The sequence below is a fragment of the Oncorhynchus mykiss genome, chromosome 26 (assembly GCF_057628025.1).
Source record: "Oncorhynchus mykiss isolate SJ-2025 chromosome 26, ASM5762802v1, whole genome shotgun sequence".
Lineage (NCBI taxonomy): Eukaryota > Metazoa > Chordata > Actinopteri > Salmoniformes > Salmonidae > Oncorhynchus > Oncorhynchus mykiss.
The window spans coordinates 30914666-30940027 of record NC_143047.1 but is presented as its reverse complement, the minus strand read 5'-3'; the positions used below and the strand labels follow the sequence as shown (position 1 = coordinate 30940027).

The following is a 25362-nucleotide window of genomic DNA, read 5'->3' as shown; positions in this document are numbered from 1 at the left end:
AGGGCCAGTTTGCGCTGTTCTGTGAAGGGAGTAGTACCAGATCTTCAGTTTCTTGGCAATTTCTCACATGGAATAGCCTTGATTTCTCAGAACAAGAATAGACTGACGAGTTTCAGAAGAAAGTTCTTATTTCTGGCCATTTTGAGCCTGTAATTGAACCCACAAATGCTGATGCTCCAGATACTCAACTAGTCTTAAGAAGGCTAGTTTTATTGTTTCTTTATTCAGAACAGTTTTCATCTGTGCTAACATAATTGCAAACGGGTTTTCTAATGATCAATTAGCCTTCTAAAATTATAAACTTGGATTAGCTAACACAACGTGCCATTGGAACACAGGACTGATGGTTGCTGATAAATGGGCCTCTGTACGCCTATGCAGATATTCCATTAAAAAAACATCTGTAATTTCCAATAGTTACAATAGTCATTTACAACATTAACAATGTCTACACTGTATTTCTGATCAATTTGATGTTATTATAATGGACAAAAAAAATTACTTTTCTTTCAAAAACAAGGACATTTCTAAGTGACCCCAAACTTTTGAACGGTAGTGTATAGACATGTTTTCTGTTTGATACGGCGGCAAAGTGGAATATTCCAGTTTTTGCATGTGCCACTAGCTCAACCTAGTCCTGACAAAAAGTGTGTGTCGTGTGTACATACTGTTGTGGTACACGCTGCAGGGTGTGTACATACTGTTGTGGTACACGCTGCAGGGTGTGTACATACTGTTGTGGTACAAGCTGCATTGTGTGTGTGTGTGTGCGCATACTGTCGTGGTACAGGTTGCAGGGTGTGTGTGTACATACTGTTGTGGTACAGGCTGCATTGTGTGTGTGTGTACATACTGTTGTGGTACAGGCTGCATTGTGTGTGTGTGTACATATTGTTGTGGTACAGGCTGCAGTGTGTGTGTGTGTGTGGTTACATATTGTCGTGGTACAGGCTGCAGTGTGTGTGTGTGTACATATTGTCATGGTACAGGCTGCAGTGTGTGTGTGTGTGTGTGTGTGTGTGTGTGTGTGGTTACATATTGTCGTGGTACAGGCTGCAGTGTGTGTGTGTGTGTACATATTGTCGTGGTACAGGCTGCAGTGTGTGTGTGTGTACATATTGTCGTGGTACAGGCTGCAGGGTGTGTGTGTGTGTGTGTACATACTCTCGTGGTACAGGCTGCAGTGTGTATGTGTGTGTATATACTCTCGTGGTACAGGCTGCAGTGTGTGTGTGTGTGTACATATTGTCGTGGTACAGGCTGCAGGGTGTGTGTGTGTGTACATATTGTCGTGGTACAGGCTGCAGTGTGTGTGTGTGTGTGTAGATATTGTCGTGGTACAGGCTGCAGTGTGTGTGTGTGTGTGTGTACATATTATCGTGGTACAGGCTGCAGTGTGTGTGTGTGTGTGTGTACATATTGTCGTGGTACAGGCTGCAGGGTGTGTGTGTGTACATATTGTCGTGGTACAGGCTGCAGTGTGTGTGTGTGTGTGTGTGTGTGTACATATTGTCGTGGTACAGGCTGCAGTGTGTGTGTGTGTGTGTACATATTGTCGTGGTACAGGCTGCAGTGTGTGTGTGTGTACATATTGTCGTGGTACAGGCTGCAGTGTGTGTGTGTGTGTGTGTACATATTGTCGTGGTACAGGCTGCAGTGTGTGTGTGTGTGTGTGTGTGTGTGTGTGTGTGTACATATTGTCATGGTACAGGTTGCAGTGTGTGTGTGTGTGTGTGTACATATTGTCGTGGTACAGGCTGCAGTGTGTGTGTGTACTTGAAGTCGACTGATTATGATTTTTCAACGCCGGTACCGATTATTGGAGGACCTAAAAAGCTGATACCGATTAATCAGCCGATTATATATTTTTTATGTATTTATTTATTTGTAATAATGACATTTACAACAATACTGAATGAACACTTTTGTTTTAACTTAATATAATACATCAATAAAATCAATTTAGCCTCAAGTAAATAATGAAACATGTTCAATTTGGTTTAAATAATGCAAAAACAAAGTGTTTGCGGAAGAAAGTAAAAGTGCAATATGTGCCATGTACGAAAGCTAGCGCTTCAGTTCCTTGCTCAGAACATGAGAACATATGAAAGATGGTGGTTCATTTTAACATGAGTCTTCAATATTCCCAGGTAAGAACTTTTAGGTTGTAGTTATTATAGGAATTATAGGACTATTTCTCTCTGTACCATTTGTATTTCATATACCTTTGACTATTGGATATTCTTATAGGTACTTTAGTATTGCCAGTGTAACAGTATAGCTTCTGTCCCTCTCCTCGCCCCTACCTAGGCTCGAACCAGGAACACATCGACAACAGCCACCCTTGAAGCATTGTTACCCATCGCTCCACAAAAGCAGCGCCCTTGCAGAGCAAGGGGAACAACTACTCCAAGTCACAGAGCGAGTGACGTTTGAAATGCTATTAGCGCGCACCCCGCTAACTAGCTAGCCATTTCACATCGGTTACACCAGCCTAATCTCGGGAGTTGATAGGCCTGAAGTCATAAACAGCGCAATGCTTGAAACATTGCGAAGAGCTGCTGGCAAACGCATGAATGCTTACGAGCCTGCTGCTGCTCAGTCAGACTGCTCTATCAAATATCAAATATAATTATAACATAATAACACACAGAAATACGAGCCTTAGGTCATTAAAATGGTCAAATCCAGAAACTATTATTTTGAAAATAAAACGTTTATTCTTTCAGGGAAATACGGAACCGTTCCGTATTTTAAGTCTAAATATTGCTGTTACATTGTACAACCTTCAATGTTATGTCATAATTATGTACAATTCTGGCAAATTAATTACGGCCTTTGTTAGGAATAAATGGACTTCACACAGTTCACAATGAGCCAGGCGGCTCAAACTGCTGCATATACCCTGACTACTTGCACGGAACGCAAGAGAAGTGACAATTTCCCTAGTTATAAGAAATTCATGTTAGCAGGCAATATTAACTAAATATGCTGGTTTAAAAATATATACTTGTGTATTGATTTTAAAGAAAGGCATTGATGTTTATGTTTAGGTACATTGGTGCAACGACAGTGTCCTGCGCTTGTTAAATCCTCACCCGTTTGTCAAAGTAGGCTGTGATTCAATGAGAAATTAACAGGCACCGCATTGATTATATGCAACACAGCACATGCTAGATAAACTAGTAATATCATCAACCATGTGTAGTTAACCTGTTGGTACTAGGGGGCAGTATTTTCATTTTTGGAAAAATAATGTTCCCAAATTAAACGGGATATTTTGTCAGGACAAGATGCTAGAATATGCATATAATTGACAGCTTAGGATAGAAAACACTAACGTTTCCCAAACTGTCAAAATATTGTCTGTGAGTATAACAGAACTGATGTTACAGACATACTGTTGTGTGTTCTTAACTGACTTGCCGAGTTAAATAAAGGTGTAAATAAAAATATATATAATTATAAAAAAAATATTTTACATTTGGCAAATAGGTGTCCAAAAATACCGATTACAGATTGATATGAAAACTTGAAATCGGCCCTAATTAAATCGGCCATTCCGATTAAAATCGGTCGACCTCTAGTGTGTACATACTGTTGTGGTACAGGCTGCAGGGTGTGTGTGTGTGTACATACTGTCGTGGTACAGGCTGCAGGGTGTGTGTGTGTGTACATACTGTTGTGGTACAGGCTGCAGGGTGTGTGTGTGTGTACATACTGTCGTGGTACAGGCTGCAGGGTGTGTGTGTACATACTGTCGTGGTACAGGCGGGCAGGGTGTGTGTGTGTGTGTGTGTGTGTGCACATACTGTTGTGGTACAGGCTGCAGGGTGTGTGTGTGTGTGTGTGTGTGTACATACTGTCGTGGTACAGGCTGCAGGGTGTGTGTGTGTATACTGTCGTGGTACAGGCTGCAGGGTGTGTGTGTGTGTGTACATACTGTTGTGGTACAGGCTGCAGGGTGTGTGTGTGTGTGTGTGTGGTGTGTGTGTGTGTGAACATACTGTTGTGGTACAGGCTGCAGGGTGTGTGTGTGTGTGTGTGTGTGTGTGTACATACTGTTGTGGTACAGGCTGCAGGGTGTGTGTGTACATACTGTTGTGGTACAGGCTGCAGGGTGTGTGTGTGTGTGTACATACTGTCGTGGTACAGGCTGCAGGGTGTGTGTGTGTGTACATACTGTTGTGGTACAGGCTGCAGGGTGTGTGTGTGTGTGTGTGTGTACATACTGTTGTGGTACAGGCTGCAGGGTGTGTGTGTGTGTGTGTACATACTGTCGTGGTACAGGCTGCAGAGTCCATCGCTCCAGTAGCAGAGCGTCTTGTTTGATCGCTGGGTCACTAATGGGGTCACTAGGGGGACTCTCGTCTCCATAGCAACAGTCTGGTAGCAGCATCACCTCCACCATGATGGGAGTACTGTTCCTCCACAACACACACACCTCTGAGCGCACACGCCGCGCCTGCACACACTTTAACACACACAGACAGGGGAGGGTAAGTGTGTGTGTGTGTGTGTTACCTGGGGAAGTGTGTGTATGTTTGTGGACATTACCTGTGGCAGTTTGTCACTGCACTCGTGCCTGTGTAGGGGCGGCAGGGCGGACTTTGCAGGGGGGCAGTGCAGCCCCTCTGTGCGACCCTTCACAGAACATTCTGGGGTCCGTCCCTCAGTGATCAACAGGGTCAGGAACACCAGGAAGTCCTCAGCATCGTACTCAAAGAACTCCTCCACCACCACGTCTGGAAGAAGGGGAAAAGAAAAACACTGGTCAGATACATTCTGACGGGGATACATTTCAAGTTACACATTTCAAGCAAGAACACGCATTCAGAGATCATAGACAGTGTAGAATGGGATAAGGCATGGAACAGACAAATCAAATGGCAGCAGGCTCCTGTTCTCTTGTAGAGTAGGAGACAACATGCTACAACACCCTGGCCCAGACTAACCACTAAACACAGACAGAAAGGGAGGAAGGACAACACTATTCCTGTTCTGGGGATCATTTTAGAATATCCACGTCAGCTGAGCACAGAATAACACTCAGACAGAAAAAGAACAGTGTGTTCTGCTGTAGTGTCTGTCCGGTCAGGTTTGGGTTAGGGTGGAGCAACAGAAACACAAGCTTGACAGTCAGAGAGGCTATGTTCAAACAGAGCTCTGTCCTCCCTACAACCCAGCTCTAACAAAGAGCCTCTCAGCTGGCTATGGGGGTCGCTGTGTGTCATATATATATATATATATATATATATATATATATATATATATATATATATAGCCTGTACATACATACACATATATATATACACACACAGTGGGGCAAAAAAGTATTTAGTCAGCCACCAATGTGCAAGTTCTCCCACTTAAAAAGATGAGAGAGGCCTGTAATTATTAATGAATTTTAATTTATGCAAATTATGGTGGAAAATAAGTATTTGGTCAATAACAAAAGTTTCTCTCAATACTTTGTTATATACCCTTTGTTGGCAATGACAGAGGTCAAACATTTTCTGTAAGTCTTCACAAGGTTTTCACATACTGTTGCTGGTATTTTGGCCCATTCCTCCATGCAGATCTCCTCTGGAGCAGTGATGTTTTGGGGCTGTTGCTGGGCAACAAGGACTTTCAACTCCCTCCAAAGATTTTCTATGGGGTTGAGATCTGGAGACTGGCTAGGCCACTCCAGGACCTTGAAATGCTTCTTACGAAGCCACTCCTTCATTGCCCGGGCGGTGTGTTTGGGATCATTGTCATGCTGAAAGACCCAGCCACGTTTCATCTTCAATGCCCTTGCTGATGGAAGGAGGTTTTCACTCAAAATCTCACGATACATGGCCCCATTCATTCTTTCCTTTACACAGATCAGTCGTCCTGGTCCCTTTGCAGAAAAACAGCCCCAAAGCATGATGTTTCCACCCCCAAGCTTCACAGTAGGTATGGTGTTCTTTGGATGCAACTCAGCATTCTTTGTCCTCCAAACACAATGAATTTAGTTTTTACCAAAAAGTTATATTTTGCTTTCATCTGACCATATGACATTCTCCCAATCTTATTCTGGATCATCCAAATGCTCTCTAGCAAACTTCAGACGGGCCTGGACATGTACTGGCTTAAGCAGGGGGACACGTCTGGCACTGCAGGATTTGAGTCCCTGGCGGCGTAGTGTGTTACTGATGGTAGGCTTTGTTACTTTGGTCCCCAGCTCTCTGCACGGACAGGTAACGAGTGGAGGTAACGAGTGACGAGTGGAGGACAGAGGACACTCTTAAAGAAGAAGTTACAGGTCTGTGAGAGCCAGAAATATTGCTTGTTTGTAGGTGACCAAATACATATTTTCCACCATAATTTGCAAATAAATTCATTAAAAATCCTACAATGTGATTTTCTGGATTTTTTTTCTTATTTTGTCTGTCATAGTTGAAGTGTACCTATGTTGAAAATTTACAGGCCTCTCTCATCTTTTTAAGTGGGAGAACTTGCACAATTGGTGGCTGACTAAATACTTTTTTGCCCTATTGTATGTGTGTGTGTGTGTGTATGTGTGTGTGTTCTTCCAGGGAACTCCTCCCACGTGCTCAGAGCTGCTCTCTGCACACGGAGAGAGAACAGTCAACACAGACACAGAGTGGGAGCGAGACAGAAACAGCACAGAGAACATGGATCAGGGGAGGGGGCTGCAGTCAGCTGTAGGCTGAGACTTAGGGAGTTGGAGAGGGGGTCGGGGAGAGGAACCCAGCTTTGACTGATTAATGGCTATAGGACAGGTGAGAGTGAGAAGGGAGAGGAGCAGCCTATAAGACTTCCTATACAGTGATCTGCTCTGCTAACCCTCTGCTCCCTCCAAGTGGAGTAGGCTAAATGTAAAGCTCTGGCAGGAGGGAAAGAGAGAGGGAAACAAAGGAGGGAGAATAAGGAGGGAAAGGGAGAGATCCTCCGTTCCAGTGGGATAGGCCAGAGAAATATGGGACATGGCTGCTCTGGTGTCAGCTTTCTGTTTTAGTGTGTGTATCGTGTGAGAATGTGTGTATTAGAGGTCGACTGATTAATCGGGATGGACGATTAATTAGGGCCGATTTCAAGTTTTCATAACAATCGCAAAATCAGTATTTTTGGGCGCCATTTTGCAAATAAAATTTAAAAAATGTATCCCTTTATTTAACTAGGCAAGTCCGTTAAGAACACATTCTTATTTTCAATGACGGCCCAGGAACGGTGGGTTAACCTGTTAGAGCTCTAGGGGCGCTATTTCATTTTTGGATAAAAAACGTTCCCGTTTTAAGCGCGATATTTTGTCACGAAAAGATGCTCGACTATGCATATTCTTGACAGTTTTGGAAAGAAAACACTCTGAAGTTTCAGAATCTGCAAAGATTTTGTCTGTAAGTGCCCCAGAACTCATTCTACAGGCGAAACCAAGATGATGCATCACCCAGGAATTAGCAGAATTTCTGAAGCTCTGTTTTCCATTCTCTCCTTATATGGCTGTGATTGCGCAACGAATGAGCCTACACTTTCTGTCGTTCGCCCAAGGTCTTAGCAGCATTGTGACGTATTTGTAGGCATATCATTGGAAGATTGACCATAAGAGACTACATTTTCCAAGTGTCCGCCTGGTGTCCTGCGTCGAATTCGGTGCGCAATTGCCAGCTGCTTCTACTTTACCATTTGATTCAGGGGAGAAAGCATGTGTCCAAGAACGATGTATCAATGAAGAGATATGTGAAAAACACCTTGATGATTGATTCTAAACAACGTTTGCCATGTTTTCAGTCGATATTATGGAGTTAATTTGGAAAAAAGTTTGCGTTTTGAGGACTGAATTTATGGATTTGTTTTGGTAGCCAAATGTGATGTATAAAACGGAGCTATTTCTAATACACAAGGAATCTTTTTGGAAAAACTGAGCATCTGCTATCTAACTGAGAGTATCCTCATTGAAAACATCAGAAGTTCTTCAAAGGTAAATGATTTTATTTGAAGGCTTTTATGTTTTTGTTAATGTTGCGTGCTGGATGCTAACGCTAATGCTAACGCTAAATGCTAACGCGAAATGCTAACTCTAGCTAGCTACTTTTACACAAATTATTGTTTTCCTATGGTTGAGAAGCATATTTTGAAAATCTGAGATGACAGTGTTGTTTACAAAAGGCTAAGCTTGAGAGATGGCATATTTATTTCATTTCATTTGCGATTTTCATAAATAGTTAATGTTGTGTTATGCTAATGAGCTTGCTGATAGATTTACACAATCCTGGATACAGGGGTTTTTTCATAGCTAAACGTGACGCAGAAAACGGAGCGATTTGTCCTAAACAAATAATCTTTCAGGAAAAACTGAACATTTGCTATCTGAGAGTCTCCTCATTGAAAACATCTGAAGTTCTTCAAAGGTAAATGATTTTTTTGAATGCTTTTCTGTTTTTTTGTGTAAATGTTGCCAGCTGAATGCTAATGCTAAATGCTACGTTAGCCATCAATACTGTTACACAAATGCTTGTTTTGCAATGGTTGAGAAGCATATTTTGAAAATCTGAGATGACAGTGTTGTTAACAAAAGGCTAAGCTTGAGAGCTAGCATATTTATTTCATTTCATTTGCGATTTTCATGAATAGTTAACGTTGCGTTATGGTAATGAGCTTGAGTCTGTATTCACGAACCCGGATCCGGGATGGGGAGATCAGAAAGGTTAACTGCCTCGTTCTGGGGCAGAACGACAGATTTTCACCTTGTCAGTTCGGGGGATCCAATCTTTCAAGTTAACTAGTCCAACACAATAACGACCTGCCGCTCTCTCATTGCACTCCACAAGGAGACTGCCTGTTACGCGAATGCGAGCCAAGGTAAGTTGCTAGCTAGCATTAAACTTATCTTATAAAAAAACAATCAATCAATCATAATCACTAGTTAACTGCACATGGTTGATGATTTTACTAGATATTGTCTAGTGTGTCCTGCGTTGCGTATAATCTGACTGAGCATCAAGTAGCTAGGTATCTGACTGAGCGGTGGTAGGCAGAAGCAGGCGCGTAAACATTCATTCAATCAGCACTTTCGTGTGTTTTGCCAGCAGCTCTTCGTTGTGCGTCAAGCATTGCGCTGTTTATGACTTCAAGCCTAACAACTCCCGATATGAGGCTGGTGTAACCGAAGTGAAATGGCTAGATAGTTAGCGCACGCTAATAGTGTTTCAAACGTCACTCGCTCTGAGCCTTCTAGTAGTTGTTCCCCTTGCTCTGCATGGGTAACGCTGCTTCTATGGTGGCTGTTGTCGTTGTGTTGCTGGTTCGAGCCCACGGAGGAGCACGGAGAGGGACGGAAGCTATACTGTTACACTGGCAATACTAAAGTGCCTATAAGAACATCCAATAGTCAAAGGTTAATGAAATACTAATGCTATAGAGGGAAATAGTCGTATAATTCCTATTATAACTACAACCTAAAACTTCTTACCTGGGAATATTGAAGACTCATGTTAAAAGGAACCACCAGCTTTCATATGTTCTCATGTCTGAGCAAGGAACTGAAACGTTAGCTTTCTTACATAGCGCATATTGCACTTTTACTTCTCCAACACTTTGTTTTTGCATTATTTAAACCAAATTGAACATGTTTCATTATTTACTTGAGGCTAAATTGATTTTATTGATGTATTATATTAAGTTAAAATAAGTGTTCATTCAGTGTTGTTGTAATTGTCATTATTACAAACAACAACAACAAAATAGGCAGATTAATCGGTATCGGCTTTTTTGGTCCTTCAATAATCGGTATCGGCGTTGAAAAATCACAATCGGTCGACCTCTAGTGTGTATCGTGTGAGAATGTGTGTATCGTGTGAGAATGTGTACAGCCAGTGTGTATTATGTAAGAGGAGAGGTTTATAAAGAGCGGACTGACTGCAGAGCAGCACGCAGGTCTTATTAATAGAACTACTGCTGCTGTCCTGGAGAGGAGCTGGAACGGAGCCCACTGATCAGCTGGCCTAGTACAAACACACCCGTCACAGGGCGTGGAAAACATCCCCCAGGGTGCTGGATTCGTACAGGGGAGGGGGGAGAGTGTGTGTGTAGTTAATAGATAATGTAGTCATGTTTAGGTCTGCTGTATAATGCTATAGTACAAAGAATACTGCTGTTGTTTTTTTAGGCCTCAGCTAGAAGACAAGCTGATTAACTCATGGGCTAACGCACTCTCTCCTTCTGGACACACACACACACACACACACACACACACACACACTTTCTCTCTCCTTCTGGACACACACACACACACTTTCTCTCTCCTTCTGGACACACACACACACACTTTCTCTCTCCTTCTGGACACACACACACTTTCTCTCTCCTTCTGGACACACACATTTTCTCTCTCCTTCTGGACACACACACACTTTCTCTCCCTCTTTGCTGAATCTCCAGGTTCCCACACTAGAGAAACAGATGTCACAAGTATAACTGATGATGCATAAGCACTGAGAAGGGAGATCATGTCTGTATCATCAACTAACTAACATTAACCCCCACTAACACCAACCAACCCTAACCATACCCCCTCACTAACACCAACCAGCATTAACCATACCCCCACTAACACCAACCAGCATTAACCATACTCCCCACTAACACCAACTAGCATTAACCATACCCCCCACTAACACCAACCAGCATTAACCATACTCCCCACTAACACCAACTAGCATTAACCATACCCCCCACTAACACCAACCAGCATTAACCATACTCCCCACTAACACCAACTAGCATTAACCATACCCCCCACTAACACCAACCAGCATTAACCATACTCCCCACTAACACCAACTAGCATTAACCATACCCCCCACTAACACCAACCAGCATTAACCATACTCCCCACTAACACCAACTAGCATTAACCATACCCCCCACTAACACCAACCAGCATTAACCATACTCCCCACTAACACCAACCAGCATTAACCATACCCCCCACTAACACCAACCAGCATTAACCATACCCCCCACTAACACCAACCAGCATTAACCATACCCCCACACTAACACCAACCAGCATTAACCATACCCCCCCACTAACACCAACTAGCATTAACCATACCCCCCCACTAACACCAACTAGCATTAACCATACTCCCCACTAACACCAACCAACCCTAACCATACCCCCTCACTAACACCAACCAGCATTAACCATACCCCCACTAACACCAACCAGCATTAACCATACTCCCCACTAACACCAACTAGCATTAACCATACCCCCCACTAACACCAACCAGCATTAACCATACTCCCCACTAACACCAACTAGCATTAACCATACCCCCCACTAACACCAACCAGCATTAACCATACTCCCCACTAACACCAACTAGCATTAACCATACCCCCCACTAACACCAACCAGCATTAACCATACTCCCCACTAACACCAACCAGCATTAACCATACCCCCCCACTAACACCAACCAGCATTAACCATACCCCCCACTAACACCAACCAGCATTAACCATACCCCCACACTAACACCAACCAGCATTAACCATACCCCCCCACTAACACCAACTAGCATTAACCATACCCCCCCACTAACACCAACTAGCATTAACCATACCCCCCCTAACACCAACCAGCATTAACCATACTCCCCACTAACACCAACTAGCATTAACCATAACCCCCACTAACACCAACCAGCATTAACCATACTCCCCACTAACACCAACCAGCATTAACCATACTCCCCACTAACACCAACTAGCATTAACCATACCCCCCACTAACACCAACCAGCATTAACCATACCCCCCACTAACACCAACCAGCATTAACCATACTCCCCACTAACACCAACCAGCATTAACACCAACCAGCATTAACCATACCCCCCACTAACACCAACCAGCATTAACCATACCCCCACTAACACCAACCAGCATTAACACCAACCAGCATTAACCATACTCCCCACTAACACCAACCAGCATTAACCATACTCCCCACTAACACCAACCAGCATTAACCATACTCCCCACTAACACCAACTAGCATTAACCATACCCCCCCACTAACGCCAACCAGCATTAACCATACTCCCCACTAACACCAACTAGCATTAACCATACCCCCCCACTAACACCAACCAGCATTAACCATACCCCCACTAACACCAACCAGCATTAACACCAACCAGCATTAACCATAACCCCCACTAACACCAACCAGCATTAACCATACTCCCCACTAACACCAACTAGCATTAACCATACCCCCCCACTAACACCAACCAGCATTAACCATACCCCCACTAACACCAACCAGCATTAACACCAACCAGCATTAACCATAACCCCCACTAACACCAACCAGCATTAACCATACCCCCCACTAACACCAACCAACCCTAACCATACCCCCCACTAACACCAACCAGCATTAACCATATCCCCCCTAACACCAACCAGCATTAACCATACCCCCACTAACACCAACCAGCATTAACCATACCCCCCCACTAACACCAACCAGCATTAACCATACCCCCCCACTAACACCAACCAGCATTAACCATACCCCCCACTAACACCAACCAGCATTAACCATACCCCCCCACTAACACCAACCAGCATTAACCATACCCCCCACTAACACCAACCAGCATTAACCATACCCCCCCACTAACACCAACCAGCATTAACCATACCCCCCACTAACACCAACCAGCATTAACCATACCCCCACTAACACCAACTAGCATTAACCATACCCCCCCCCCCACTAACGCCAACCAGCATTAACCATACCCCCCACTAACACCAACCAGCATTAACCATACCCCCACTAACACCAACCAGCATTAACCATACCCCCCACTAACACCAACCAGCATTAACCATACCCCCCACTAACACCAACCAGCATTAACCATACCCCCCACTAACACCAACCAGCATTAACCATACCCCCCACTAATACCAACCAGCATTAACCATACCCCCACTAACACCAACCAGCATTAACCATACTCCCCACTAACACCAACCAGCATTAACCATACTCCCCACTAACACCAACCAGCATTAACCATACTCCCCACTAACACCAACCAGCATTAACCATACCCCCCACTAACACCAACCAGCATTAACCATACCCCCCACTAACACCAACCAGCATTAACCATATCCCCCCTAACACCAACCAGCATTAACCATACCCCCTCACTAACACCAACCAGCATTAACCATACCCCCCCACTAACACCAACCAGCATTAACCATACCCCCCACTAACACCAACCAGCATTAACCATATCCCCCCTAACACCAACCAGCATTAACCATACCCCCTCACTAACACCAACCAGCATTAACCATACCCCCCACTAACACCAACCAGCATTAACCATACCCCCACTAACACCAACTAGCATTAACCATACCCCCCACTAACACCAACCAGCATTAACCATACTCCCCACTAACACCAACCAGCATTAACCATACTCCCCACTAACACCAACCAGCATTAACCATACCCCCCACTAACACCAACCAGCATTAACCATACCCCCCCCCACTAACACCAACCAGCATTAACCATACCCCCCACTAACACCAACCAGCATTAACCATACCCCCCACTAACACCAACCAGCATTAACCATACCCCCCCCACTAACACCAACCAGCATTAACCATACCCCCCCCACTAACACCAACCAGCATTAACCATACCCCCCACTAACACCAACCAGCATTAACCATACCCCCCACTAACACCAACCAGCATTTTATTTATTTATTTTATTTTACCTTTATTTAACCAGGTATGCAAGTTGAGAACAAGTTCTCATTTACAATTGCGACCTGGCCAAGATAAAGCAAAGCAGTTCGACAGATACAACGACACAGAGTTACACATGGAGTAAAACAAACATACAGTCAATAATACAGTATAAACAAGTCTATATACAATGTGAGCAAATGAGGTGAGAAGGGAGGTAAAGGCAAAAAAGGCCATGGTGGCAAGGTAAATACAATATAGCAAATAAAACACTGGAATGGTAGTTTTGCAATGGAAGAATGTGCAAAGTAGAAATAAAAATAATGGGGTGCAAAGGAGCAAAATAAATTAATTAATTAAATACAGTTGGGAAAGAGGTAGTTGTTTGGGCTAAATTATAGGTGGGCTATGTACAGGTGCAGTAATCTGTGAGCTGCTCTGACAGTTGGTGCTTAAAGCTAGTGAGGGAGATAAATGTTTCCAGTTTCAGAGATTTTTGTAGTTCGTTCCAGTCATTGGCAGCAGAGAACTGGAAAGAGAGGCGGCCAAAGAAATAATTGGTTTTGGGGGTGACTAGAGAGATATACCTGCTGGAGCGTGTGCTACAGGTGGGAGATGCTATGGTGACCAGCGAGCTGAGATAAGGGGGGACTTTACCTAGCAGGGTCTTGTAGATGACATGGAGCCAGTGGGTTTGGCGACGAGTATGAAGCGAGGGCCAGCCAACGAGAGCGTACAGGTCGCAATGGTGGGTAGTATATGGGGCTTTGGTGACAAAACGGATTGCACTGTGATAGACTGCATCCAATTTGTTGAGTAGGGTATTGGAGGCTATTTTGTAAATGACATCGCCAAAGTCGAGGATTGGTAGGATGGTCAGTTTTACAAGGGTATGTTTGGCAGCATGAGTGAAGGATGCTTTGTTGTGAAATAGGAAGCCAATTCTAGATTTAACTTTGGATTGGAGATGTTTGATATGGGTCTGGAAGGAGAGTTTACAGTCTAACCAGACACCTAAGTATTTGTAGTTGTCCACGTATTCTAAGTCAGAGCCGTCCAGAGTAGTGATGTTGGACAGGCGGGTAGGTGCAGGTAGCAATCAGTTGAAGAGCATGCATTTAGTTTTGTATTTAAGAGCAATTGGAGGCCACGGAAGGAGAGTTGTATGGCATTGAAGCTTGCCTGGAGGGTTGTTAACACAGTGTCCAAAGAAGGGCCGGAAGTATACAGAATGGTGTCGTCTGCGTAGAGGTGGATCAGAGACTCACCAGCAGCAAGAGCGACCTCATTGATGTATACAGAGAAGAGACTGCCAGAGGTCTGGACAACAGACCCTCCGATTTGACACACTGAACTCTATCAGAGAAGTAGTTGGTGAACCAGGCGAGGCAATCATTTGAGAAACCAAGGCTGTTGAGTCTGCCGATGAGGATGTGGTGATTGACAGAGTCGAAAGCCTTGGCCAGATCAATGAATACGGCTGCACAGTAATGTTTCTTATCGATGGCGGTTAAGATATCGTTTAGGACCTTGAGCGTGGCTGAGGTGCACCCATGACCAGCTCTGAAACCAGATTGCATAGCAGAGAAGGTATGGTGAGGTTCGAAATGGTCGGTAATCTGTTTGTTGACTTGGCTTTCGAAGACCTTAGAAAGGCATGGTAGGATAGATATAGGTCTGTAGCAGTTTGGGTCAAGAGTGTCCCCCCCTTTGAAGAGGGGGATGACCGCAGCTTCTTTCCAATCTTTGGGAATCTTAGACGACACGAAAGAGAGGTTGAACAGGCTAGTAACAGGGGTGGCAACAATTTCGGCAGATAATTTTAGAAAGAAAGGGTCCAGATTGTCTAGCCCGGCTGATTTGTAGGGGTCCAGATTTTGCAGCTCTTTCAGAACATCAGCTGAATGGATTTGGGAGAAGGAGAAATGGGGAAGTGGGGCATTAACCATAACCCCCACTAATACCAACCAGCATTAACCATACCCCCCACTAACACCAACCAGCATTAACCATACCCCCACTAACACCAACCAGCATTAACCATACCCCCCCTAACACCAACCAGCATTAAACATACCCCCCACTAACACCAACCAGCATTAACCATACCCCCCACTAACACCAACCAGCATTAACCATACCCCCCACTAACACCAACCAGCATTAACCATACCCCCCACTAACACCAACCAGCATTAACCATACCCCCACTAACACCAACCAGCATTAACACCAACCAGCATTAACCATACCCCCCACTAACACCAACCAGCATTAACCATACCCCCAAATCCTCCAAATAGTTAGAATGAATCTAAAATAACTCTAGAAATGTAAAATCATCACAATGAATGACACATCTAACTAAAATGTTTGGTGCAGTATTCTCAATGAAAACGAGTCTCATTGAAAAATCAACAAAGATTTATTGAAGAATCTCTGCTGTTGACCAATCCCTGACGAAGGGGAGTAGACTTCGGCGCCGAACATCAGCTTGCCTCTAGAAAACAATGTGTGCCCGAACAACCGAAAAAAATTCCAAAACTAACAAAAACATCACAAAATGTTGTCATATTATATGCACAAACTTTTCTGAACTGTTCGTCTGGGAGGCATGCGAACACCGTAACAATTACCACTACCTACAGGTTTCCCCTAGGATTGTTTTCAAGTTAGCGGGGGATGGGGGCGTCGTAGTGGGCGTTGCCAATTGTGCAGCCTCCTACCAACATCTTTAAAGGTCCTCCTCTTGGAAGAAGAGACCAACTTCCTCTGTTTAAATGTCATTTCCTACAATTCTACAAATTGTGTCATGGCTTATGCCGTCTGAGTGACTCAAATTAGGGAGCCCATGCCATGACATAAATCATTTTTATTTTGGTGATAGTTCTCAAAGATGATCTCGTTTAAAAATATCTAACTTCATATTTTCTACAAACTTTATATCTTTAGTCTTTTAAGTTCACTGAAAACGGTTTAGCATAAAAAATGCATAAAATAATAAGTAATCATATTTTTGGGGAGTGGTCGGCAACGATTAGCAGCGGCGGCACGCAATGAAAACACACCTACAGCCCTGAGGTTCCTCTCCTACTCTGGTCATAGTGCACATCTATTTTGCATGGGGACAAAGGGTTGCCCTGGCAACACACAGATCATGTTAATGTCCTGTCACGGAGATTCTGTGTGTGCTGGAATGAGTTGGGTCTGTGTGTGAGTTTCCATCTGTGTGTGTGACTCATCTATGACATGACTGTCTGTCACTGTGTGTGTGTGTGTTCGTGTGTGTGTGTGTGTGTGTTCTTACAGACTATTTGTTCTCCATGAGGCCTAATCTGTGCCTCAGTGATTGAAACAGACAGCAGTCCAGCCCACTCTACAGGAGCTCTGATTTAAGTTACAAAAACACTAAGTAGCCTACACTGTAGGCAAGCAAACAGAAAAGTGTTGTCAATACAAAGATGCAGTTTCCTGTTCCATGTGAAGTTGGCCTGCCCTGAAATCACATGTAGGAACAATAAAGAGAATAGAGTTTGAAGTTTAGCCATGTTCAATTTACAGTTTCCTGAGAGCTCTCTCTTTGTTCCCTTTATCTACCCCCACCCTCTCTTTACACAAAGGGCAGATTCACAGCACACATAGCAACACACAGATGCCTTCTGATTGGCTAAGAGGGTTGGGTACCGTTTTCTCTTTCTGCTACTGTGAACTCAGCTGCTCCGACTGCTATTGTCTGGAACTCTCAAACACACCAGGCCCAACGGACACACACATCTCAAACCCTCATTACTAGCTGCTGCAACAGAAGGGCTTTCACACAAACACCAGATTAAGCTTTCACTTGAGCCCAACTGCTGATTTAAAACACTACCACTAGTGACGAGTCTAACGAGAGCATTCAGCCTAGCTAAAGCTTTTAATCATGGTCCTGTGTGGACTGGGGTCAGCTCTGAAGGCCTAGATGTTTACCATTACAGGTGACCCTGCCCAGATTAGCCCCGATCATGCCCTCACTAGCCTGGGTGTAAAGGCCTCCAGAGCCAGTGCTCTCTCTCTGCAGAAGCCCACTCTTTGTCCCACTAATACTGATTACGTAACTGGCAGAGTGGCCGGCACAGCACAGGGTAGGACAGCAGGGTAGTACTCGCCGCTGTGTACCCACTATGGCCTCAACAGCGGACTCTGAGCACAACTACACTTTACTCTGTAGACTGATAGTCTGTGCTCTGCCCTTTAACCTAGGTTTTGAGGAGTTTACAGCCTTCCCCAATCAGCCACATGTTAGAGAATTCAGATTGTGTGTGTGGTGTTTTGCACACTCAGCTGGTCTCTCTATCTGGCCTTGGTTGAACGTGCGCATGCATATGCGAACCCACAAACACACCCCTCTGACCTACAGCACTCAGGAGATTACATTTCTGACACAGAGGACAAATTGAGCAACGTCAACAATGCTCCAAAGGCCATGGGAAGTGTGGCAGTCAGACTTTTTAAAGTGCTGAACTGAACTGGAGCTGGCCAGCCATGGCCTAATATATCTCTGTAGGACTGACTGACCTAGCCAGGTCATGGGTGGTTCTTCTCTGCAATAGATAGAGGTCAGACGACTGACGACTCTGACATGTCGATCTATCTATCTGGCTATGAAAAGCCAACTGACATTAACTCCTGAGGTGTTGACCTCTTGCACCCTCTATAACCATTGTGATTATTATTTGACCCTGCTGGTCTTCTATGAATGTTGGAAACATCTTGAAGAACGATCTCGCCTTAATGGCCATGCACTCCTAGAATCTCCACCCGGCACAGCCAGAAGAGGACTGGCCACCCCTTAGAGCCTGGTTCCTGCCTTTCTAGATAGTTTTTCCTAGCCACCGTGCCTCTACATCCGCATTGCTTGCTCTCTGGGGCATTCGGCTCGGTTTCTGTATAAGCACTTTGTGACAACGCTGTAAAAAGGGCTCTATAAAAACTTTTGATTGATATCTATCTAGACTGGCGGCCACTTGCCAAACTAGTTGTGCTTTAACCAATTCCTCTGTTGCTGGTTATCGTGTAGAGGCCAGCGTTAGATACAGGCCAGAGGCTACTGATAGTCGTCTATGCTCCACAATGTATTCAAACCTACATATTGTGTCATTAGACAGCTCTCTTTCCAGATGCCTTTAAACAGGGGCACAGCACAGGCAGACCAATCATCTGGTTAGGAGTTGACCTTGTTACTAAAATGAAGCAACAGAACAAGCAGCAAGCCGACTAACCATGTGGGAGTTCATCTCAGATATAGCAACAGCATGTGAGTGAGAGAAGGCAACCATGCGTGGTGGTGGGCGGCCATGTTTAGAACAGTAAAGCTGTTGGCTGACTTTTGGAGGGAGGTGTGTTGTTGTTGGCCAAGAGGAATCTGACCCAGCAAGGGGACAACTCAGCTCCAACTATGGGATGTGTGTGAAATTGTCAATAGTCTGCTACTGTTACTTTCCTCATCTTGTCCCCTCTTCTTGATCTGCACTGATCTGATTCTGAACATGCAGCCCATATCACAGGAGAGAGGAGAGGAAGCCAATGTAAACTATTGACATGCAGCCCATATCACAGGAGAGAGAAGATGAGAGGAAGCCAATGTAAACTATTGACATGCAGCCCATATCACAGGAGAGAGGAGAGGAAGCAAATATAGAATTTTGACATGCAGCCAATATCACAGAGCATCATATATGGGCCAGGGAAAGCATAGAGAGTGGTGCGCTCTGCTAATCCTTCCCCCTGCCAGGAGGAAACTGAGCGGGCCAGATGGTTCCTACTGTTCCTGCTGAGCTGGCTGCCGGTTGGCTTAGAGCAACCATGGGGGAGGAGCCACAGGTGCACAGGAGGTGACCGGCACACAGGAGCTGATGATGTCACTAACATAGAACCGGTCGGGTCAACACACTTACGTCCCGTGCTGGTTCTGAGAAAGAGCAACCACTGAGCCTGAGTGTGTGTGTCAGGCATGAGCCCAAGCGACCACTAAGCGTGTGTGTGTGTGTGTGTGTGTGTCAGGCCAGCGTGAGCCAGATAAGACCACCACAGTTACATAAGAGCATTACTGGGAGGACTGGTTGGAGCCGAATCACACGCTGAACTGGAACTGAACTACAGTATCGGCCAACACAGGAACCTGTCAGAGCACTTCTATGTTGGTTACATACCGCACCTTTAATAATAACAGGTTTATTATTGTTGACAAAATAATAACAACAGGCATGTTTTGGAGCCCAGAGGTCTACAAAGACAGTCAGCGTGACACATCCAGCACGTAAAAACACAACAGAGTCCTACATCCCAGTGAACAGACGTGACTGACCCTTTATGTGAGAACAAAAACACCTGTCGCTGTAGCTGCCTGTCATTCTGTCTGGTTAGTGAAATAACATTACGCCTGCCCTAATCTGCCTGAGGGGTGTGGACGTACCCCGAGACGCCTTGTTAGACCTCCAACAGGGAACACCTCCAAATAAACAAACAAAAAACACACTGATTCAAAGGAACGTTCCAGTAGACATTTATGTAAAGAAAGCTTCAATATGCCTTCAGTGACCAGGAAGTTTCTGTTTGTTCTTCTCTTCCCCTTCCCATCTATTCTTCTTGTCCCCACCTTGTCTCTCCTCCCTTATTCGTTCCTCTCCAGAACCATGACTCATTGTGAGATCATGTGTGTGTTGTAGCCTATGTAGCCGACCATTTCCTTGCTCTTCTGTGACTGTTCTGCCATGGCTCTTTATGAGATCTGTTAAAGCTGTGTCTGTGTGCAATATGTGTGTTGGTTCTCCTATCGTTGTCCCCACAAGGATAGTAAAACAAGGGGGGGGGAGGGGGACTCTCCCTCATGGGAGGACAAAGGCTATTTTAAGGTTAGGTTTAGGGTTACAATTAGGATTAGAATTAGGCCAGGGTTTCCCAAACTCGGTCCTCGGGACCCCAAGGGGTGCACGTTTTGGTTTTTGCCCTAGCACGACACAGCTGATTCAAATAATCATCCGATTGTGTTTGTCTCTCTCAGCCAGCACAGGGGCCACAGCCACAGCACTAGCCTACATGTTGAACAACAAGTCAGTCAGATGACTTCACTTAGCACTGAGCTAAACACTGCACTGTGATGGCTCCCTTTCCCTTTCTCACACACATGGTTGCAATATAAAGTTGAAGAAAAAGCACTTGTGAATCAGAATTTGTATAACAAGTAAAAGCATTTTAAAAAACAAGAATGCGTTTCTCTAAACATTCTCTCTGTTACATTGTGGGTGTGTGAACCAAGACAGAGTAAGCCCACTGGGGTAAAGCCTAGAGAAACGAACTCCTGTCACTAGTTCAGCGTAGAGGCTAGAATGCTCCGTAAACACCTTCCTCGCCAGGGAGATGAGGAGGAGAGAGGGGTTCTGGGAGGAGGAGGAGAGGATAAGACAAGAAAGGACAGAAGAATTGGATCAGGACAAACGGAGGAGAGAGATAGTGTCATAGGAGTACAGGGAGGGCCGTCTGTCTGTCTGCATTTTCAACCAGAGGAACAGTATGTCCCATAATAACAATAGAACAGTGGGAGCATCGGCTGGCCTGTCATATGGGAACTGCTCCAGAGCAGCTTCTATTGCAATTAGACATTATTAATAGAACCACCGTGACAGACCCACAGGGAGCCAACAGCACAGCAGAACACAGAATCTATATGAGGGGGAAGGGAAAGAAAGGCTCAGTTGGTAAAGCATGGCACTTGCAACGCCAGGGTTGTATGTTCGACTCCCACGGGGGACCAGTAGAAAAAAATATGAAAATGTCTGCGCTCACTACTGTATTTTTTTATTTCACCTTTATTTAACCAGGTAGGCTAGTTGAGAACAAGTTCTCATTTACAACTGTGACCTGGCCAAGATAAATCATAGCAGTGTGAACAGACAACAAAGTTACACATGGAGTATGTCGCTCTGGATAAGAGTGTCTGCTAAATGACTCAAATGTAAATGTAGTCCAACTACAGTAACTTGAGATCCAGCAGGAAAAGCCAGATCTGTCTCTGTAGCTCAGTAAAAGTGTTGTTGTTTACAATTGACCAAGCAAAAAAATAAAAACTGCAGTGCGTAGTACAGTAAGTTAAAGTTTAATTACTATATGTACAGTGTGTGTGTTTACCACATCCATATGTCAGAGCCATGAACCCTGGGTGGTTTTTAAAGGTAAAGCCAGAGTCAGTGTGCAGGGGTGAAATCTCAGCCTGTTGGTGTTGGACAACATGTTTACACCCTGACATTGGGTATAGAGTCATGTTACAGTACAGTGTCAGTAGGATGGGGGTGTAGGACACTGATGGTGTGGGGTTTGTTGTGTAGTAGGAAAAGCCATATCTGATTGGGCTTCCTTTGTCTGACAGTGGTTGCTGTGTGACCACATCAAACCTCTGTGCAGTAGTTGCAGGTCCTGCCTAATGTCTGACTAGTGATAACAGGTCCCAGTACAGTAGACAGAGACCAAGCTAGTACAGAAGAGACAGGCCTATTTTCTTACTACAGAACTCAGAACAGTAGATACAGACAGCCATATTGTCTTAATACAGACCTCAGAACAGTAGATAGAGACAGGCCTATTGATTGACTCCATGTTTGGTGGTAACTAATACAAACAGAAGCTAAATGTCTTCTGATTGAAGGTAATGTGTTAAGGCCAAAGAGTATCAGCTAGCTGCTCTGAGCTCCAACTAGCTGCTGTTATGTTGTTGCCCCTACAAGAATCATAACCAACCTTGGATTAATGACAAGCATGTTGAAGCAATCACTACATTACTAGACTATGTCCAAGCAGGCAGACTAGGCTGGCAGGCAGGGGACATACAATACAGTCCATGTATTACTAATAGAGCTGGCATTACAGACCACTGCTGCTGCGGTTGAATAAACCTGATATGAAAACAGACAAAGCTGGCTGCCCTGCAGACTTCATGTTAATCATACATCATGTAAACACACAAACAGTACAGAAGGCAGAGAGCAGATCGAAGTCTCTGTTCATAGTGATGATTCAGAGTCACAGTGAAGATGTTCAGTTCGAACAAAGGGCTTTGAGCATTGCACCATACCCATACCAGAGACTGACAGAATAACTCAGAGCTCTCAGGCACACAAAAGAAGGAGCTGTTTTATCATGCAGTGAGTTGTTCCACCCTGTCAGTGTGACCTGCTGCGTTTTGTCCCCCAAAAACAGCTTTTTGACAGAAATTACAAGATGACATTGTGTTGTTATAATTGAACCATTGCTCAGATATCTGTAGCCATCTTGTTCACCTATCCATTGTGTAATTTGGCAGTCAGAATGTCCTAATTCCCGTGGCCTCACTGGCCTGCCTGGGTCAGGTTTACTTTGTTATCAACACAGGCAGGGAAGCAAGTTAACCAGCTGTAACATCATTCTCCCTCTCTGCCCGATACCTCTCCCTCTTCTGGGGGACTGCCTGGCTGGCTACATTCTGCTGATCCAACATCACTCACAGGCCAACGATGGATCATGTCAATATGATCCTCATGACCCTTTTAGTACTGCAATGATGGGCACCGTAGTGAAACACAGACGAATAACATGAACAGTATAGCCTCTGTTGGCATGGAATAAATACATGTAGATCAGCTTACCTCGCTCTGGTTTCATGTTAGCCAGTGTCATCTGGATCCCTCTGGGAATCTGGCAGCCTCTGTCTGTCTGTCTTCGGTCTGAAGACTCCCGTCCACACAGCCCTGACAGCAATATACTGCTGTGTGTCTGACTGTGTGGATCCAAATCTTCCAACGGATTGCTGACTTATTGCATTAAGCAACAATACCAGCTGGGTAGCCTGTATGCTGCCAATCGCCCCCTAATTTACCCGACAAAGCAACGCTTTGTTACCAAACTGCTACTGTACAGGTCCATCGAGTCAGATCCACTGTTAACTGGCCAACGAACAGTTGAGCTAGCTAGCTAAATCTGACCGTGAAACATTAGATTAGCTCCGAGTTATTGCTTCATCAACCACCTAGCTAGCCAACAAGGCATTGAGCTGACAATCTGACTGTCCACCCCCCAAAAATAAACGTCTCAAATTCCACCACCAAAACCACGACAGAAGTCCCGTCACGAAGCATCTCTCTCTTTCAGCTTGCTGTGCTACTGTAACCTCACCTATTTGGCTTAGCTACCGTGGCTTTAGCTAGCTGACCAAACAAACAACACACAGGCATCTGATCTGATGCCGACCTTCTCAAACAAAACACCCCACCCGCAGGTAGAGTGATCACCTCCGATAACAATGGGCTCCGGGAAAGGACAGACCTCGTTCAACCGATCATTCTGAAAAACAGCCAACGTTAGCTAAACGCCGTGTTGTCCAGAAGCATCGGTTCCACTTGTCGTCTTGAAACATAGTGAGGTAAAGTAGGCACGTCCCGTGTCAGTTACCTAGTTATTGTTAACTAGCTTTCTCTCATATAAAAAGTTTGTCAGAAAACAAGCTGACCATTTATTTTCCAACTTGTCGCAGTGGCTAGCGAGCTTTTTTCCTTCTTCCAAAACAACGTTTCGCTGACTAGCGAACTTCGTCCAACTCAATAACATAGTACAGGCGCATACCGTTCGCAACAAAATTATATTGTGTGCTCTTTCTTATCCATAAACTCGTTGGTGTGCTCTCTACCCCTCTCTCTAACAATGTCCCCGTGTCAAAACAGATCAGCGCAGTCTTTTCTCAGTCACGTGTCCCAACAACAGCCAGACCACTTTCCTGTACCAGTCTTTCCTGTACCAGTCTTTCCTGTGAACCTGCTGCGATAGCAACCGTGATCTAGAAACTTTTTGGTTACAGTTTGACAATGTGTCAAGATGACAACAAATACCATACACTAAACATGGTTCAAATTAACATTATAACTCTGTGTAGTGTACCTCAGTCCAGGCCAGGATTGATACATTGTAGCGGGACGGCCACTGCTCTGATTTGATTGGTGGATTGGATGCGCGTTCACGTCTGCACGTGGCAAGTGTATTTTGTATGTGAACATTTTGTTCTCGGTGCCTGACATGTTCATATACAGATTAGTGCTGCGTTGATGTGCTCCTCTGGGTTTTATATTTCGTAGTTGTGAAATACGACTTCGTTTTATTCATGTGCTTTTTGGTCTGAACAGTTCTTCAACCAATATGATTAGCACATTTTAGCTGGCCCGATAAACTACCTAACGTTGTTTATAATAAAGTTAGTTGGCTTGTTTAAATTGTTGAACATTGACAATATGGTCAAAGTAGCTACATTTGTACCAATGTTGGAGTTGTCATCTTTTGGTTGGCAAGGTAAAAGGTCAGTTGTGAAACGTCACAACGTCGTAAACTCAGGAGATACATTTTTGAGTTTCCCATTTATACTCTGATTTGGAGGGTCGCCTGGGAACCCTAATAGCACGATAACGCAGCATAGGCAGATTAAAAGAGTGATAATATCGTAGCACTTTGACAATTCAAATTTGAGATGTATTTTGTTTGAACTGTGCATAGTAGTCAGAGCTTTGATTGTCTTTGAA

At 44.5% G+C, this 25362-nt stretch overlaps 1 protein-coding gene across 1 annotated transcript in view; it reads right to left on the bottom strand.

Moving 5' to 3' along the window:
* Positions 1-24796, bottom strand: part of LOC110506130 (atos homolog protein A) — a 37444-nt gene extending 12648 nt beyond the window's left edge. The window contains 3 exon segments of the mRNA XM_036963158.2: positions 4278-4474; positions 4558-4745; positions 23446-24796. Coding sequence (XP_036819053.2) covers positions 4278-4474; positions 4558-4745; positions 23446-23476 — 416 coding nt within the window. The 5' untranslated portion in view covers positions 23477-24796.
* Positions 24797-25362: the final 566 nt, after the last annotated feature.